General features: G+C 45.0%; 1 protein-coding gene across 7 annotated transcripts in view; it reads left to right on the top strand.

Moving 5' to 3' along the window:
* The window catches only part of CMTR1 (cap methyltransferase 1), a 58962-nt gene that overhangs the window by 13366 nt on the left and 26686 nt on the right, over positions 1 to 18910 (top strand). For 6 of the 7 annotated variants that reach the window (XM_033864322.2, XM_073810781.1, XM_073810778.1 and 3 more), the window contains exons 5-13: positions 4734 to 4826; positions 6233 to 6304; positions 7443 to 7537; positions 7656 to 7728; positions 12749 to 12947; positions 13710 to 13828; positions 15856 to 15952; positions 16275 to 16407; positions 17092 to 17271. In XM_033864322.2, the coding sequence (XP_033720213.1) occupies positions 4734 to 4826; positions 6233 to 6304; positions 7443 to 7537; positions 7656 to 7728; positions 12749 to 12947; positions 13710 to 13828; positions 15856 to 15952; positions 16275 to 16407; positions 17092 to 17271 (1061 nt within the window). The remainder of the gene's footprint in view (positions 1 to 4733; positions 4827 to 6232; positions 6305 to 7442; positions 7538 to 7655; positions 7729 to 12748; positions 12948 to 13709; positions 13829 to 15855; positions 15953 to 16274; positions 16408 to 17091; positions 17272 to 18910) is intronic. The other variant, XM_073810780.1, reaches the window with a different exon arrangement.

The following is an 18910-nucleotide window of genomic DNA, read 5'->3' as shown; positions in this document are numbered from 1 at the left end:
ATACTGGGGGTGTCCAAAATGGAAAACAGGAGTCTGGGGGAGATATGGTGGGATGTGGATTTGTTTCCTGTTGCTTCATATAGGACTGTCTAAGACCAGTGGGTATAAGATGCAAGAAGGCAGGGCTTCCCTGGTGGTGCAGTGGTTGAGAGTCCGCCTGCCGATGCAGGGGACATGGGTTCGTGCCCTGGTCTGGGAAGATCCCACATGCCGTGGAGCGGCTGGGCCCGTGAGCCATGGCCGCTGAGCCTGCGCGTCCGGAGCCTGTGCTCCACAGCGGGAGAGGCCACACAGTGAGAGGCCTGCGTACCGCAAAAAAAAAAAAAAAAAAAGATGCAAGAAGGCAGAGTGTGTCTCCACATAGAACTTTAATAAATATATACAGCTTTCCACCAGTGACGGAGGTGCCTAATGAGGTAGTGAGCTCCCTTTGCTGAAAGGATTCAAATGGGGCCAAATGAGGACCTACTCTCCCATTGTGTGAATGACTGGATTAGGTGCCCTCCAAGGTCCTTGCACCTCCACAGGTTTATGACATCTCGGTATTAAATAGGTGTTTGTTTATGCCATATAGCTTTTCTGTTGTGGGTTTAGTCTGCTTATCTCCTTGGGCACGAGTTTGCTGAATACCAAAGGAGGCTCTATCCCTTTTCATGACACAGGTAATGTTGAGATTTTATTTTTATTTATTTATTTATGCCCTACCTTATTCCACAGAGGATTTGAAGTAGGTATAATAAAAGCACCTAAAAATAATGGTAAAATATTACCATTATAGAGTTGAAACTAGAGAAAATAGAGCACAGATATCTAGCCTTCCACATAGTTGCTGTAGTTGAGCTTCAGATGTGGGTCTGAACTCTGGAAAATTGATATTTTATTTGTCTCCTGAACTGATGTTCCAGTTCAGGAAAGAAGTCCTGGGAACCTGTGCATGATAAAAGCCTAGTAAGGTGTCAGAGTAAGATGCTGATAAGCCAGGAGCTAATGGGTTCTGGGGCTGGTCCTGCTGTGCTGCCTTGTAGTTATGAGGAGACGAGACAGGCAGAATAGGGCAAATATTTGTAACTGGGGCTAGATGTAGGTTTTTACTTCAGACATACTTGGTGCTTTCCATGTCCTCATTTGTGTGAAAACAAGTGAAGAGTCCCTATCCTCTCAATGGGGCAGAATTAGAACTAACTTTGCAAACTTAGAATCTGAAATTTGCTCATAAAATCTGTTTTTAATGTAGACAGACTATTGGGAAAAAAGAATTTTTTTTTTTTGTGGCCATGTCGCACGGCTTGCAGGATCTTAGTTCCCCTGACCAGAGATTGAACCTGGGCCGTGGCAGTGAAAGTACTGAGTACTAACCACTGGACCACCAGGGAATTCCATGAAAAATTTCTTCGAGGCAAAGCTGTCCTAATTATCATTTACCATAATTTACTTTTGCTCTTAAAAAAGATGTCCTGTCTTTTGGATAAGAATTTGGCTCAACTGTTAGTTGGTGGCCACTTCTTTAAGGTAGATGAGTCTGGGCAGCCTGAGGTGAACGTCCAGTTCCTGGAGTCACCACACGGAGAGTGCTCAGTGGCCACTGCAGCCCAGGAATATGGAGTGCAAGGTGTGAAGCTTCAAAGTCCACTTTGTGGGTAGCCTTAATGTTCAGACTTCCATGGGGAGATTGAGTCTGCTTTTCCTCTCCAAAGGGGCATCCAAAGTGTATATGAGCTTCTTTTTAGAGGTTATAATTCACAGCTATTTATGCTTAACGGGGGTGGATTTGACCAGGGGGAGAAACCATGATTCACTGCTAGATTCATCGACAAAATTTTCAGTAATTTTTCTTTTAAACTTTTTCTCTGTTAAGTGTGGTTGGCTTGCCCTCAAGACCTTGCATTGTGATACCATTTTATGCCTTTCAGAGCATGTAATATTGCCTTTAATCTCATCGCTTCAATTCACAGTGGTGAATCTCTTCTCCACACTTGCTTGGAGGGAATGTGTGGAGCTGCCAATGCAGGTTAGCCACCTGTTTAGGTTTTATAATCCATGTCTTTCTAGCCCAGTGAACTTAGTTCTGGCTGCATGTTAGAATCACCTGGAGACTTCTAAAAACATACTTATACCCAGTCCCCACTTCAGACCAATAGAATCATATACTCTGAGGGTGAGGCCCAGGCATCAGTACTTTTTAAAAGGTCTGCAGATGATCCTAATGTATAGCCAGGATGAAAACCACTGTTTTAGCTTGATAAGGAAAGTAATTGAAAAATTAAGAGGAAGCAACATTAGAGATGCCAGTTTCTGCTCTGTCTTGGAATGAAAGGTATCAGGAGGTGAGACTCATTGCACTGAGTCTTCCTGATGTAATTACCTTATCATGGACTTAAATCCTATGTTTACTTCTCTGTGTCCCCACTGCTCTGATTATAGGCCTCTTGAGTTAAGGACCATGTGTTTTTTCTTTTTTTTTTTTGGCCACGTTGCAGGGCATGCGGGATCTTAGTTTCCCAACCAGGGATCAAACCTGTATACCCCCTCCAGTGGAAACGCACAATACTAACCACTGGACTGCCAGGGAAGTCCCAAGGACCATATCTTTTTTTTTTTTTAACATCTTTATTGGAGTATAATTGCTTTACAATGGTGTGTTAGTTTCTGCTTTATAACAAAGTGAATCAGTTATACATATACACATGTTCCCATATCTCTTCCCTCCTGCATCTCCCTCCCTCCCACCCTCGCTATCCAACCCCTCTAGGTGGTCACAGACCACCTAGCTGATCTCCCTGTGCTATGCGGCTGCTTCCCACTAGCTATCCACTTTACACTTGGTAGTGTATATATGTCCATGCCACTCTCTCACCTCGTCACAGCCTGCCCCTCCCCCTCCCCATATCCTCAAGTCCATGCTCTAGTAGGTCTGTGTCTTTATTCCCATCTTACCCCTAGGTTCTTCATGACCTTTTTTTTTTTCCCTTAGATTCCATATATATGTGTTAGCATACGGTATTTGTTTTTCTCTTTCTGACTTACTTCGCTCTGTATGACAGACTCTAGGTCCAACCACCTCACCCCAAATAACTCAATTTCGTTTCTTTTTATGGCTGAGTAATATTCCATTGTATATATGTGCCACATCTTCTTTATCCATTCATCTGTTGATGGACACTTAGGTTGCTTCCATGTCCTGGTTATTGTAAATAGAGCTGCAATGAACATTTTGGTACATGACTCTTTTTGAATTACGGTTTTCTCAGGGTATATGCCAGTAGTGGGATTGCTGGGTCGTATGGTAGTTTTATTTGTAGTGTTGTTTGTTTTTTAATTAATTTATTTATTTTTGACTGTGTTGGGTCGTCGTTTCCGTGCGAGGGCTTTCTCTAGTTGCGGCAAGCGGGAGCCACTCTTCATCGTGGTGCACGGGCCTCTCACTATCGCGGCCTCTCTTTTTGCGGAGCACAGGCTCCAGATGTGCAGGCTCGGTAGTTGTGGCTCACGGGCCCAGTTGCTCCATGGCATGTGGGATCTTCCCAGATCAGGGCTCGAGCCCATGTCCCCTGCATTGGCAGGCAGATTCTCAACCGCTGAGCCACCAGGGAAGCCCTATTTGTAGTGTTTTAAGAAACCTCCATACTGTTCTGCATAGTGGCTGTATCAATTTGCATTCCCACCAACAGTGCGAGAGTGTTCCCTTTTCTCCACACCCTCTCCAGCATTTATTGTTTGTAGATTTTTTTGATGATGGCCATTCTGTCCGGTATGAGATGATATCTCATTGTAGTTTTGATTTGCATTTCTCTAATGATTAATGATGTTGAGTATTCTTTCATGTGTTGGTTGGCAATCTGTATATCTTCTTTGGAGAAATGTCTATTTAGGTCTTCTGCCCATTTTTGGATTGGGTTCTTTGTTTTTTTGTTATTGAGCTGCTTGTAAATTTTGGAGATTAATCCTTTGTCAGTTGCTTCATGTGCAAATATTTTCTCCCATTCTGAGGGTTATCTTTTGGTCTTGTTTATGGTTTCCTTCGCTGTGCAAAAGCTTTTAAGTTTCATTAGGTCCCATTTGTTTATTTTTGTTTTTATTTCCATTTCTCTAGGAGGTGGGTCAAAAAGGATCTTGCTGTGATTTATGTCATAGAGTGTTCTGCCTATGTTTTCCTCTAAGAGTTTTATAGTGTCTGGCCTTACATTTAGGTCTTTAATCCATTTTGAGTTTATTTTTGTGTGTGGTGTTAGGGAGTGTTCTAATTTCATACTTTTACATGTAGCTGTCCAGTTTTCCCAGCACCACTTATTGAAGAGGCTGTCTTTTCTCCACTGTATATTCTTGCCTCCTTTATCAAAGATAAGGTGACCATGTGTGTGTGGGTTTATCTCTGGGCTTTCTATCCTGTTCCATTGATCTATATTTCTGTTTTTAGGACCATATCTTTTAAACTCTGCATTCTGAGCTCTTAGCCCACAGTAGGTATTCATCAAATAATATTGGAACAAATGAAAGAAACTTTGTAAGTTGGGGAAGTTTCTTAGGATTCAATCCAGAATTGGACCCGGCCTTCAGAAGTTAAACTTTAGAATTCTGGCTCTTAGTTCTAATGTCTGACACTGCTAGTGGCCTCAGCTTCCTGGACCCTTTTCACTCTGAGTCCCTCTTGATTGTTTTGGGGAAGCCCTGGTGAGTTGGGGCATAGCCCTGAGGGTCTATCTTACCTGACTTACTTCCCTCTCTTTTGTTTGTAGCCCAGTGCCTGTGAGCAGGTGTCATGGTTCCCAGAATGTACCACTGAAATTCCTGACACTCAGGAAATGAGCGATTGGATGGTTGTGGGAAAGGTAGGATTTCAGGAAAATGTACCCTGAATTCTTGGCACTTATCTCCTGACTTTTCTCCTCCTCAAGTCAGTTGTGTACATCTGTGTACTCACAGTTTAAGAAAAATGTGAATCTGAGCATTCTGCGTCAAGAGGGTGTGTCAGGGGCTTTACGGATATGCCCCTGTCAGATGAGGCAGACAGGGTTTTTCCTCCTTTAACTTGCAAGGCAGCACGAAATGTATAACTTCTGTCTTCCTCTTGGTTGCTTTTTAGAGTAGCTTATTATACATCTGTATATTCTGGTCACTGCTGGGCACTGTTTCAGGTAGATGAAAAGGCACTATCCCTGTCCTCAGAAAGTATTGAGGGAGTTGTTACGGAGGAAATTTAATTTCCTTCTGGAAAATTATAAGAATAAAGTAGATAGCTATACCAAGTCAGCATGGTCTGGAGAGCAGTTCTCAAAGTGTAGGGACCTCCAGGGATCTCCCTGACCCTTTCACGGGGTCTACCAGGTCAAAGTTATTTTAATAATGATACTGAAAAGTTATTTGCCTTTTTCATTCTCATTCTCTCACAAGTGTCCAGTGGAGTTTTCCAGTGACCATGACATGTGATATCACGACCAATTGAATGCAAATGTGGACAGGAGAATCTAGCTGTTGTGTATTAAGCCAGATATTGAGAGATTTGCAAAATGGAAAACAGGGCCACTCTTCTCAATAAATTTTTTTTTTGGAAATGTAGTTTTTTCTCATAAAAATGTTATTTATGTTAATAAACCATCTTCTTTTAAACTAAATTAGTAAATATTTAAATGTTTTCTCAGTTTTAACTTCTAATATATATACACATATCTCTTATATAAACAAAAGCTCTTTGGGGGGTCCTCAGTGATCTTGAAGAGTGTAAACCTGAGAACGCTAAGTTTGAGCATCACTGATTTAGAGGTAGCCTCACTCAGACATGAAGTTGGACTTGACATCCCCATGAGGCTCCCTCACCCTTGTTTTCTGTGACACTACCAGGTCAGTGCCTGGTATCCTGCCTTTGTACTCATCACAGAGCAGGAGGCTTCCTGGTTGAGGGAAAGGCTTCTGTCATTTGGGGCATTCCCCATCCTTCTGCCTCCACACTCTAGGGACAGACAGCTTGGATGTCTCCTTCCTGTTTGCTTTTCTCAGCCTCAGCATTCATGAGTCTTGTATGCATATGGTGCTCTAGTCAGAGTACCCACGGGGCTGCTTCATCTCACAGCCACCTGGACTAGAGCCAGAGGGATTTAGGATTTTCTTTTTCCCGCCCCTCAGGGATTGATGTTCTTTGGCCCCTTTTGCTCTACTCACTCAGAACCCTAGTTTCTCCATCCATCCCCCCAAATACAGTTGCTTGTGGTCATTATTGATTGTTTTCTTCTCCCTGTAGAGAAAGATGATTATTGAAGATGAAACAGAGTTTTGTGGGGAAGAGCTGCTTCACAGTGTGTTGCAATGTAAGGTAAGGACTCGTGGCTAGAGCTGGAGTTGAAGATTTTGTGTGAGGGGTTGTGCTGGGCTTTTCTTGTTCTTTTGAGTCAGTTGTGGGGAGGCTGAAGTTTAGCTAAGATTTTTCCTTGAGATCAGATAGGTAGCTTGGTACATTTCTGTGAGGTGTCCTTTTTCCTGGTGGCTCTCCTGCCCTGTAGTGTTGTGCTATCCCTGTGATCAGTAGCCAGGAAAGGAACCACTTAATTTCAGTGGGTCGGTTCATTGTAATCCTGAAGGGGGCCTGACATAGTGAAAGGTTCAGAATCATTGTGTAGCATCAGATAGAGCTGAATTCAAATCCTAGTTTAGCAGCTTTTTTTTTTTTTTCCTGTGTGACCTTGGGCCACTTGCTTTAGCTTCTCTGAGTTTGAGTTTCCTCACCTATAAATTGGGGAGAAAATACTCACTTCCCAGTGTTGTTGTAAAAATTAAAAGAAGTAGCTGGTGTTACCCTCCCCTTGATGTCTTTTGGCCTGTCTTTGGGTCAGGAAGTGCATTGCCTGGGGCAGAATGGGCCAAGGAAACTCTGAGGAAGAAATGGGTTGGAGAAGAAGCAAGGCCTCAGACTAGCTTCACAGAGCTTATTTTTCTGGCAGGCAGAGTGTTGGGAATATCCTTAAGGTGACTGGAACTCAGGTAAGGTGAGGCTTTCTTTTTTCAGAGAGAATATTAGAAAACAGAGAAGGGTTCCCTCCTGTGTGGTAGGTGCCCTCAGAAAACTCTGGTCTTGGTTTGTCTACCCTGTCTCTGGGTACCCTTCATATCAGAACTCTGGTCCCTTGGGAAGTTGCTGCTGGGGTGGAGAAGCAGATTTGTTATGAGGATTACCAGTGCCAGGAGGTGACTCCGTGCCATTTATTAACCACTTAACCATGTGCCAGGCACATGCTTACTTCCCTTTTATTTTGTACCATTTTACAGGTGAGGTAGTTGAGGGTCAGTGATTGAGTGACTAGTCTAGGGTCACACATCTGGTCATTTCAGAACTGGGATACGGCAGGAGCCTAGCTCTTCAGAGGGCTGTGAATCAGGCCCGTCAAGCTCATTAAGACACCTGTTTCATCCCAAAGTGTGATGCTCACCTTCAGGTTCTGATTCTCTCTGGGCAGAATGTGTTTGATGTCCTGGATGGGGAGGAGATGCGGCGAGCTCGGACCCGGGCCAATCCCTACGAGATGATCCGAGGAGTCTTCTTCCTAAACAGGTTTGCTGACATTTCCTTCCCCCTCACCCCGATGTACACTGCTCTACCTTTTCATTTGAGCCTTAGCTCTCCATATGTCTGGTACTGAGGCACACTTTTCTGTCTTGCTTTGTTGCAGGGCGGCAATGAAGATGGCTAACATGGATTTTGTGTTTGATCGCATGTTTACAAATCCGAGGGACTCTTATGGGGTGAGAACAAGATTTTGCTTCTGAATTCATAGTGCCAAATGAGCTTGAGCTTCAGAAATTGCCATTTGTGCAGTGCTAGGAGAGTATTCCTGCTAGGTGATAGAGATGTATTTTGTGAAAGAGATATATTTTGCTTTGAGCTCTTCAGGTAGGGTTCCACAGTGCTTCCCTGTGGTCCCAGGAGTGCCCCAGTAAGCAGTTGTCTCTAGGGCTTCAGGCCCTGAGTCCCACCCCCCAACTCTGCAGACCCTGCTGCTCACTCTGAGTGGAGGCAGCAGGGCTTGCAGGGGTGGAGAAGGGGCATTCCTGACAAAATCAGCAGCTGTGCATCTATAGGCCTAGGGAGCAGGGAGATGAGGCCATGAGCTAGAACACAGGCCTCCCTCCTGCATTCATTAAACGTGTATTTATCAAAACCCCTACATTGTGCCAGGCACAGTACCAGGAATATAATTTTGAAGGAGATAGATGTGACCCCTTTCCCTGTGGTGCTTGTGTTCTGGAAATTCTGGTGGACTTGAGAGCTGATAAGGGTACAGCGTTGGGGGTTTGTAAAGCCTTTCTGTGCTCATTGATGTGTGGAGGCCAGTTGCCACCAAGGAGCTTTCCCCTGCTTTCTTCCTACCATGGATGAGGTAGAGCCTGAGTACAGTCAGCCCTCCGTGTCTGTAGGTTCTGCATCCACCAATACAGAGGGCCGACTGTACACTGCCATTTTATATAAAGGACTTGAGCATCTGCAGATTTTGGTGGCTGCAGGGGTCCTGAAACCAATCCCCTGCAGACACTGCGGGATGACTGTATACAGTCCTTACAGTGAGTGTTCCAAATTGAAACTTGTGACATCATCTGATTTGGTTGCTGTTTCTGATATGAGAGGGCAGTACTCTGGGAAACGTTTGAGTGTTGAATGAAATGTGGGTATCTGGGTTCTTTCACTGGTCTATTTAAAATCAATATTGTGTCTGAAGACCTAGACTGTGTTCAGTGAGGGTTGAGGGCGGGCATGGAGTGCAGCACTTAGTCGCAGGTGGTGTCACTTAGGTTCATACCTTCTTTGTGTCTCAGCTGCCTCATCTCTGAAATTAGCCCTACTAACCTGCCAGAGGGCTGGGGTAGGACCAAAAGACTCTTAAGATTTGTTCCAGCTCTAAAATCTGTGATTTCAAACATGGCCCCTTTCCCTTTCTGCCTCTCTGAACAAGCTTTATGTGGGATCATAATTACCAGTCTTTGGCCCTTCTCAAGAAGTGGTAGAGCAAAATGATTTTCTACTTTGCTACATGTCATTTTTCTGAACACAGACCCTCCATAATGATAGAGAAAGAAAAAAGGAAATTTCATTCTAACATTCCCTTCAGGGTTTCAAAGCATTTTTACCCAGTCCTAGAAAGTTAGTTCTCTCTGACAGTGAAGGGGCCAGGAGCCAGCTGTTCCCAAACCTGTTTCTGCTTCACTCACCCTCCTTCTACTAGGCCCCGATTATCCACTGCTTAAAGAAACTTGTTTTCCAAGTTCTTTAATGTTTCGGCTTCACCCTGACTACTTCTTCAGTGCTGGCGAAACTGGTAGGTGGACCCCTCTAGTCTTTAGTTATTTTTCTCTCCCAGGTCTCCCTCCCCATTTTACAGTACCAGCAAGCTGCACTAAAGGGCTCTTGGAATTAGCATCTTGAGAAAATTCGGTTAATATAATGTTGATTTAATTTTTTGAGCTCCAAATGATTTCTTTTAAACCCCTGCCTGGCAAAGGAACTCTGTCAAGCGGCTGGGAAGTCACAGCATCACTTTGGGCTTTTGAATGTTAAACGCCTCCAGCAGCTGGTATCTGGTTATTTTCTTTCGCTGTCAGGAAAATGAAGTAGGCATCAGGGTTGTCCCATTGAGGTCGAGGGTGGAGATATTAGTTACATAGGAAAAGGCAGCCGTGTTTGTGATGCTTCAGGCAGCTTCTTGACTTGAATTGATTGATAGTGGCCATGGAGAATTGCCCTTTCAGAGATGTTCTTCTGCACTACACTATAAAAAGTGATTTCTCTTCAGCTCCTAGTGTTTTCTTCTCTCTTTTCACCTCTGTTTTCCCCCAAGGACCAGAGTGACAGCCAAGCCCGGCAGGCTTGGTGTGTTTTTCAGGCGAGACACTCTAGAGCACTCCCAGCAGAGCTGGGAGTGGTGGAAGCCCCAGGCACATGCCCAGGTTGGCTAGGTTCTCAGTGGCTCTTGCATCAGGCAAATTACAGAATAAGAGTGTGGAGAACTTGAAGCTTGGGAAAGTGTGAGGAGGTTGGAGGTGGGAAGCCAGAGGGAGGGTCTCTGAGGTTTTTCAGTGTGTTTCTGCTTCTGCAGGTTGTGGAAAAAGGAGAAAAGAGGCTAGGGTAGGGAAATAAAGAAATCATAAACAAGAATTGGAAGGGACAAGGGAAAGAAGGGAATTTAGATTGTTTGGGTATATGGAAGCATATTATAAACCAAAACGTTATGTGAGGGACTTGTGTGCTTGGGGTTATTGTTGAGGTAAGAAAACATTGGCTGTGAAGCGTAACAGGAGACAAAAACTGAATGTAGATCTTTAAGTTTCAGTGCTGTCTTAGAAGAAATTAGACAGCACTTACAAAGTGCCCACTGCATGTGGAGCACAGTGCTAGGCATTGCAAAGACGGAAGGATGGAAGGGACCAGAGTTTTGACTCTAAGGAGGTTGATCTAGTTGAATATAATGTTATCTTACATTTGTTTAGTATTGTACAGTTTCTAAAGGTCTTTGACATATGGTACTTCATTTAACCCTCTAATAGCCTTAAAAAATAATCTGCATTAGTCCCAGTTTACAGTTGAGGAAGCTCGAGCTTAAAGACATAAGTTACGGACTTGCCTTTGACTGCACAGCCAGTAAATGGCAGAGGTGAGAATCCCAGATGTCCTTTCTATGAAAGGACCTTCTGGCTGTGGCCTGTGAGGGTATGACACATCTTGAAATCACAGAACAGATCATATTTATGCCCTCTTCTTGAAGGTGAGATGCTTTCATTGATTCATTCCCCTTCCTTCTCCCAGTCTTCCTTTGGGCCATCTGCTTACCCAGAGAGACTGGAGCCTGGGGCTAGGACATGGCCAGTGGTGAGGAACAATGTTTTCACTCTTTCTAGCATGTGCAAGCCTTAAAATTGTGACCCCTGCCTCACTACCACGTTGCAGCCTGGGAAGTGCCGCGTAATATTCTCGGCAAATGCCATTAGGTCTTTCTTTGTGTGTGCAAATGAATATAATCCAAAAATATGAAAACTGATGGCTCAGGAACAAAAAGTATGCTAGGGTGGAGTGGCAGGGGTAGGGGAGAAAGAACTGATATATCCCAGCATGCTGAATGGGCTTGTCACAGGATGATGAAGTTTATTTTTAGCTAAAGTCTTTCTCCTGAGACTTTTCCACCGTTTTGATAAAGGTAGATAACCATCATCAGAGGCAAGGCCCTTGTCACCTAGAAAGTGACTGGATTGTGAGCATCAGTATTTCCATTTCTTTCTTATAACTGTTTCCCCTGGAGCTTTCTGATCTTTATCTAGCAGTTAACAGAGCTCTGGACAAGCACCCAGCCATGCCAAACCTGTAGAGAGAGAAGGCTGAGCTGCCTTAGCCCCTTTCTGCTGGATGTTCATGAGGGTCCCCTGCAGTCACCCCCTCCAGAACTCAACCTCTTGTCACCAGTGCAGATGGTTTATCCTCTCTGCTGTGGAGGGTTGGGACAAGTAGAATTCATCATCTAGGGCCCAGGTGTGTAGAAGAGAAGTGTAAACACACAGTCTAGGTCTGCACGCAGCATACATTTTATTTTGTTTATTTATTTGGCCGTGCTGCATGGCTTGCGGGATTAAGTTCCCCGACCAGGGATCGAACCTGGGCCACAGCAGTGAAAACCGGGAATCCTAACCACTAGGCCACCAGGGAACTCCCAACATTTTAGATTAAGAGTTAAAGCCACTCAAGTGGCCAAAACTATAATCCAATAAAAATACAAATGATTATTGTAATTTAGTTATTCCTTAGGTGGGTGGGTGCTCTGATGGCTGCCCGGAAGCTGCACACCATTGTCTCCTGTTCTCTCTACCTTGTCAGCTCCCAGCTATGCACCACCCAGGCCGTGGCTAGCAGAGGAGCAAAGGCAGGAGAGGGAGGGGGTGCTAAAAAGGAAGAGACTCAATGCACTGTGGTATCTTGGATGGGGTCATGGAACAGAACAAGGGCTCTAGTGAGATCGGAATCAAGTCTGGACTTTAGTTAATAGTAATGTACCTGTGTCAGTTTCTTAATTTTGACAAATGACAATGTAAGATGTTAATAAAACTGGGTGAAGGGTATATGCGAACTTTATTCTTGCACCTTATCTATAAATCTAAAATTATTCCATGATAAAAAGTTAATTGGAAAAAAAAGGGACAGCCTCAGAGGTAGGGGAGAAGGGAAGCAGAGGCTATGATCTGGAAAGATAGGCCCTGTGGCTGAGAGGGGGTGATGTGAGAGCCCCTCAGACTTTGGTTGGACAGGAAGGCCTGCATCTAATGGTCAGGCTGATGGGATTCTGATTTAGCTTTGCTGCGGACTGTCTGTGAACAAGTCGCTTTGTGTCTTGGGGTCTCTTTTTCCCTATCTGTAATGTGGGGTTAGAATATTCTGCTCAGTGGGACTTTTGTAAGGCAGGATATGATGCTGAGAAATAATGCTGAGGAAAAGATGCTGAGAAATAAAAAATGCACACTTAGATGCCCATTAAGATGTTTTTATTAGGAGTCTGAGCTAGGCCTGGTGGGTTGAAAGGCATCAGGGGTGTTTGAGGTGGGGATGGGCAAAAACTTTGGAGGGCAATGATCACAGAGGACACATTTCTGGGCGCTTGTGGCTCTGGCCACAGGAACTCTGCATTGTGCTTGCTGAAAGGCTTATTTTACTCCCCCTGCCTTCTCTTTCCTGCTCCCCATTTAGCCATCTTTTTTCCCTTCCTCCCCTGACTTCCACTTGCCTTTGCAGAAACCACTGGTGAAGGACCGGGAAGCTGAGCTTCTATACTTTGCTGACGTCTGTGCAGGCCCAGGTGGCTTCTCGGAGTATGTGCTGTGGAGGAAGAAGTGGCACGCAAAGGGCTTTGGAATGACTCTGAAGGGTCCTAACGATTTTAAGCTGGAAGACTTCTACTCGGCCTCCAGTGAGCTCTTCGAACCCTACTACGGTAGGGATGTGGAGGAGGGTAGCAGGGGCTATGAGAGGCAGTTCTCTTTGGAGACTTTAGGTCAGAAGTAGTTATTATCCACTTGCCATGTTTTCTTTCCCAGGTCTCTGAGTCTGGGGTTCCCAGCCAATGTCATGAAGGTCTCGGTTCCCTCTAGACTGTCCCTTTTTACCCCAGGCCTGTGGGTACAGGTTAAATACTCCACTAAGCAAACTCTCACCAGAGCCATATTAATTCCTCCTTTCTTCTCTTGTGGTGACAGGAGATAATGAAACTGCCTGATCTCCGGCTGAGAACTGGCAGGGTTATTAACACATACAAACCCACACCCATCTCCAGCCAGCTCAGCAGCCCTCCAGCAGTTCCCTCCACTCTGGCTCGCTTTTTGTGATTTGGCAGCAAATCCTAAGTCCTTTGTTAACAGTTCTTATTAAGAAATTGATATTGGTTCCTAAATGTAGGTGCTTTAAACACAACTTTGATCTTGAGTATGAAGACCTTCTGTTTCAGTTGATGACTCTTGGCTGGTCAGCTCCTTCTGAACTCTGCTTTATTATAGCAGGGCACTGTTTTTGCCTCCTGTCCATCACTGCAAGGCAGCCTTGTATGATGGGTCCTTCAGTGAGTTGCTCCTCACAGGGGCTTTTCTCCTGGGCCTCGAGGTACACCTGGTACCTGTGTTCACAGCCCCAGAGAGCTTGTGTCCCAGCTCCAGGGATGCACAGGGCATATGAGCTAAATGTGAATCTTGTGTCTTGTCAGGTGAGGGTGGGATCGATGGAGATGGAGACATCACCCGCCCAGAGAACATCACTGCTTTTCGGAATTTTGTCCTGGATAACACAGATCGCAAGGGTGTCCACTTTCTGATGGCTGATGGGGTAGGTGACCTGCTCTTCATAGGGTGATGCTTTAGGGACTTATCATGTTAGAGGCTTGAAAATTGGTTTTGTTTGTTTTGATTTGGTCCTTTAGCTGCCCTGGAAGGGCAGATAGTAGGGATGTGTGATGTATGTTTTTATTCTTTTCGTGCATCTTTTCAGTGGTAACTTTGTCAAGGCTGTGATGTTGTGGGCATCTTTGCTTGGAGCAAGTGGACCTTCTCAGCTCACTTCTTCAGAGGGCCTTGGCTGGCTATGAGACATGGTGAGAGGAGGGCCATGACTAAGATGAGCTAGGCAGAGCTGACCGGGAAGAACATTCCCATCATTTGTCACCTGGGTGCTGCTCCTGGTAGAGGCTGTCTACACATGGCCGCTCCTAAGCCTCTGGATGGGCTAATAGGTGACCGTATAACCGAAGGCAGCAGCTCAAAGGAGTCCTCCGGGACTCCACAGGAGGCTCGGTCAATCACTGGGCTACAGTGAATATTCACGTCGCCTGTTTCTTGGGCAGGTATTTGATGTATAGAGGCAAGTCCCCTGCAGCTTTCTCACCTAGTAATCTGATGCTGCAGGTAGTCTTTTCTGGAATGAGCCACAAATTAGTGTAGAGGAGGGTCAGAGAAGTCACAGTTGCACCAGGGTCACATGGCCAGAGTTGAGAAGAGCCTCTGGAGCCCCTTGGGTAGCCTTTCAAGCAGTAGCCCTGTGGAGAGGTGAAGAAATGTTTAGGATATCAGCACAGGATCTGAACATGCACCTCGCTCACCAAAGCTTTGTGCACAGCAGGCGACAACAGATAGACAGGCTTGGGTGGAGGGGAGGGAGGGGCTGCTTCACCTGTGCTTGAGGGATCTGATAGTGCTTGGGAGGCAGGCAGCCTTGCAGTTTGTCAGCCAGAGTGGCAAACTCAAGGATTGTCCTTCTGGCTTAGGCAGCTTAGACTGGTGACCTGTGTGGCTGATTTATTTGTTTGTCTGTTTCCCCTATAAACAGACATGCATTTTAAGAAGCATCTGTAAATCTGGAAGACGTTGCTAAACATTTTTGATTCTGGAGACCTGGCCAGGCTGGGCCCAGCTTAATGGAGGCCAGCCTCTTTACTTTTCTTAATTATTGTGATGAAAAACACATAATGTAAAATTTACCATTGCAACCGTTTTTAAGTTTACAGTTCAGTAGTGTTAAGTATATTCACACTATTGTGAGACAGATCTCCAAAACTTTTTCATTTTGCAAAATTGAAACTCTGTACCCATTAAACAACAACTCCCCTCTCTTCCTATCACAGCCCCTGGCCTCCTTCACTTCTGTGTGAGCATGGCTGTCTGCTCCCTGCTGGGATCTCACAGAGAGGGAGACCACTCCAAGAATAGCAGTGTACATTCTTTGAACAAACACCCTGGCCAGAGACACTGCCAGCTGGAGGGAGAGGCTTCATGGTCTTGGGACAGGAAAGGGGGTTTTGTGAATAAATCCTTGGTCTGCAGAGAAAGAGATTACTGTGACTGTCAGAGTTATGCTAACTTTTCTCCTGTCACCAGATTGGGGCCTGTTCGGTGGTCAGCCCACAACTGAGCAAACCCATTTGCAGAGTTTCAGGCCACATGTACTCCCTGGATCTCACTGGATTCACCAGGGCATTTAGTTTCCTATCTTGTAGTTGGCCTGTGACTAGCGTATTTTGACTCTGTTCTGCCATACTCTTCCCTTGGATTCCCACGTGAGTTTTAAAATTTTCTGGACCATCTCCTTGGAGGAGCAGACTTGGTTCCATCCCCGGGAGTGATAGAGCAGGAAAACAGCACTGGCTCAGTAGTCAGGCCTGGGTCCCAGGTGCTGTCTTCACCACAGTGAGCCATGTGACCACGCCGAAGAATCTAAACACCGAGCTGTATCTTTATCGGTCAGATGGTGGAGATCAATGAAAACACTTCAAGAAATCTCACAGAAGATGAGGTAGGGGGTACTCTTTTCAGTCCTCATCACTTCTGTTTTCTACCCTGATCCTTGTGCTCTCATTTCAGGGTTTCTCAGTGGAGGGACAGGAGAACCTGCAGGAGATCCTCAGCAAACAGCTGCTGCTCTGTCAGTTCCTCATGGCGCTGTCCGTTGTCCGGACAGGTGACACTGCCTCTGCTGTCTCCCCACCCGGACCCACCTCTTAGAGGCCCTGTTGGACAAGAGCATGTATAGGGGTTGGCTTGGAAGTTAAAAAACAATCTGCTTATATTAGGTGACAGGTGGCTGAATGAGGAATTTAGGGGAAAAAGTGCCATAGAATCCCCAAAGTCCCCTCTAAAACTGAGTCTTTCCCTTATATTGCCTGTGACTTTAATGGACCCAGCTGCTGGGTCCCTGACTTCGTCATACTCCCTGAGACTGCCTTACCCACCTTGTGGAATGGAAGCTGCTGACTGCTACTGGTGTTTTCTCTCTCATCTAGGAGGCCACTTCATCTGTAAAACCTTTGACCTCTTCACACCTTTCAGTGTGGGGCTCATCTACCTGCTGTACTGCTGCTTTGAACGAGTATGTCTCTTTAAGCCGATCACCAGCCGTCCTGCCAACTCAGAGAGGTGAGACTTTCCTGTCCATTTTAATCAGACTAGTTGGCTAAATGTCAGAACAGCAAATCCTGGTGCATCTCTGGCATGACCACTCAAGCTACATTAAAAACCTTGACTTAAAAAAAGTGATTGGAGCCAAGAGGAGTCAGGATTTGGATTTTAATGGTTCTTCAATGTACCCGTCAGCCTCTGCCTCCTTTTCCACAAACCTTATTCACCACACTTACGTGGGCAACCCTTGGCTTGGCCCGGGAGGGAGAAGGAGACCAATAGAACGGTCACCTGGAGGGACTAAGTGGGCCACTAGCCAGAGTCACTGTTGGTGTCCCAGGTGGGACACAGTGTCCATACACGATGTGAGAGAAGATGTGGCCAATCCGAATTTCTAAGTGGCTTGTTAAAAACACAGATTTCTGGGCCCTGTCCCTGGAGAGTCTGATTGTCTTTAACTTAACAGACTTCCCAGGTGACGATGATGCAGCCAACCTGGCACAGGGCAGTTGGGAACCACAGCCATAGAGAGTAGAAATACAGCCCAACATAAAAAGAAAGGATTTGAGGTGAACTTTGCAACACACAGACTGTGCTGTTCTTTGTGCATAGACAAGAGCTTCACGACTCAGCAAGGGGATTGGGGAAGGGAAAAGTGAGGGAAGCCCTTGCTCAGTGGAGTGACAGGGTATCTCCTGCCAGGTATGTGGTGTGCAAGGGCCTGAAGGTGGGCATCGATGACGTGCGGGATTACCTCTTCTCAGTCAATATTAAACTCAACCAGCTGCGGAACACCGATTCCGACGTCAACCTTGTGGTCCCCTTGGAGGTGATCAAGGGAGACCATGAATTTACTGACTACGTGATACGGTCCAATGAAAGGTAAGCAAACCAATGTGTTTTTTTCCTTTGTTTCTTCTTTTTTTGCTGGCACCACTGGGCTATCAGGAAAGACCAGAGAATGAAGGACTGAATGACCAGCTCTTTGTATCACTTTGTTAATTTTGAAAAATTGGTAACTGGGATTGGTCTGCTTATTCCAGGGCTCCCTGGGACTTTGGGTACCTTGAGGACTTTCATCCTGCTCCCATGCCCTGCCACAAGGGTGGCCAGTGGGAGCCTGGCTGGCATACCCCTGCCCATGGGAGCCTGAGTATGATAGTGAAAGCTGACAGAGAGCAGACTTGTTCTGTGTCCTCAGAGGAAGGAGTAATTTCCCTTTAATTGCTTCCATTTGTAAAATGCCATCATAGTTTGTTGCCCTGTGAAGTCCCCTGGTTGGAAGCAAGAGACGGCTGGAAAGCAAGTATATAACATGCTTTGGAAATTTCTGTTACCAAAGCTTTTGCCAGTCCATGAGTTCCCCAAATAGGCCATGTGAATGCTGGTTTTTGTTTTTTTTTTAACCTTCATTAATTGTTTTCCCCCTTCCCCGTTAGTGGTGATAATTTAAAGTTGTGACAGTTGGCTCAGTTTGCTAAGTGGGCAAGCCTTATTGAACAGTTTTCTAGATAGGCTGGAGAGTTGTATAGTGGCAATGAATCAATAGAAGTGCTTTCTTAGGGGAGCCAAACAGGTGTTGTAAAGGTCATTTCTAAGAGTACAATCCCAAGTCTTCCAGAGAAGTTCCTTCCATGTCCTGGCTATTGTAAATAGAGCTGCAGTGAACATTGTGGTACATGATTCTTTTTGAATTATGGTTTTCTCAGGGTATATGCCCAGTAGGGGGATTGCTGGGTCATATGATAGTTCTATTTTTAGTTTTTAAAGGAACCTCCATACTGTTCTCCATAGTGGCTGTATCAATTTACATTCCCACCAACAGTGCAAGAGGGTTCCCTTTTCTCCACACCCTCTCCAGCTTTTATTGTTTGTAGATTTTTTGATTATGGACATTCTGACTGGTGTGAGGTGATACCTCATCGTAGTTTTGATTTGCATTTCTCTAATGATTAGTGATGTTGAGCATTCTTTCATGTGTTTGTTGGCAATCTGTATATCTTCTTTGGAGAAACGTCTATTTAGGTCTTCTGCCCATTTTTGGATTGGGTTGTTTGTTTTTTTGATATTGATCTGCATGAGCTGCTTGTAAATTTTGGAGATTAATCCTTTGTCAGTTGCTTCATTTGCAAATATTTTCTCCTGTTCTGAGGGTTGTCTTTTCATCTTGTTTATGGTTTCCTTTGCTGTGCAGAAGCTTTTAAGTTTCATTAGGTCCCATTTGTTTATTTTTTTTCTTATTTCCATTTCTCTAGGGGGTGGGTCAAAAAGGACCTTGCTGTGATTTATGTCATAGAGTGTTCTGCCTATGTTTTCCTCTAAGAGTTTTATAGTGTCTGGCCTTACATTTAGGTCTTTAATCCATTTTGAGTTTATTTTTGTGTATGGTGTTAGAGAATGTTCTAATTTCATTCTTTTACATGTAGCTGTCCAGTTTTCCCAGCACCACTTATTGAAGAGGCTGTCTTTTGTCCATTGTATGTTCTTGCCTCCCTTATCAAAAATAAGGTGACCATATGTG

This window comes from Tursiops truncatus, chromosome 10 (assembly GCF_011762595.2).
Source record: "Tursiops truncatus isolate mTurTru1 chromosome 10, mTurTru1.mat.Y, whole genome shotgun sequence".
Lineage (NCBI taxonomy): Eukaryota > Metazoa > Chordata > Mammalia > Artiodactyla > Delphinidae > Tursiops > Tursiops truncatus.
This window is presented reverse-complemented; position numbering and strand designations above follow the sequence as displayed.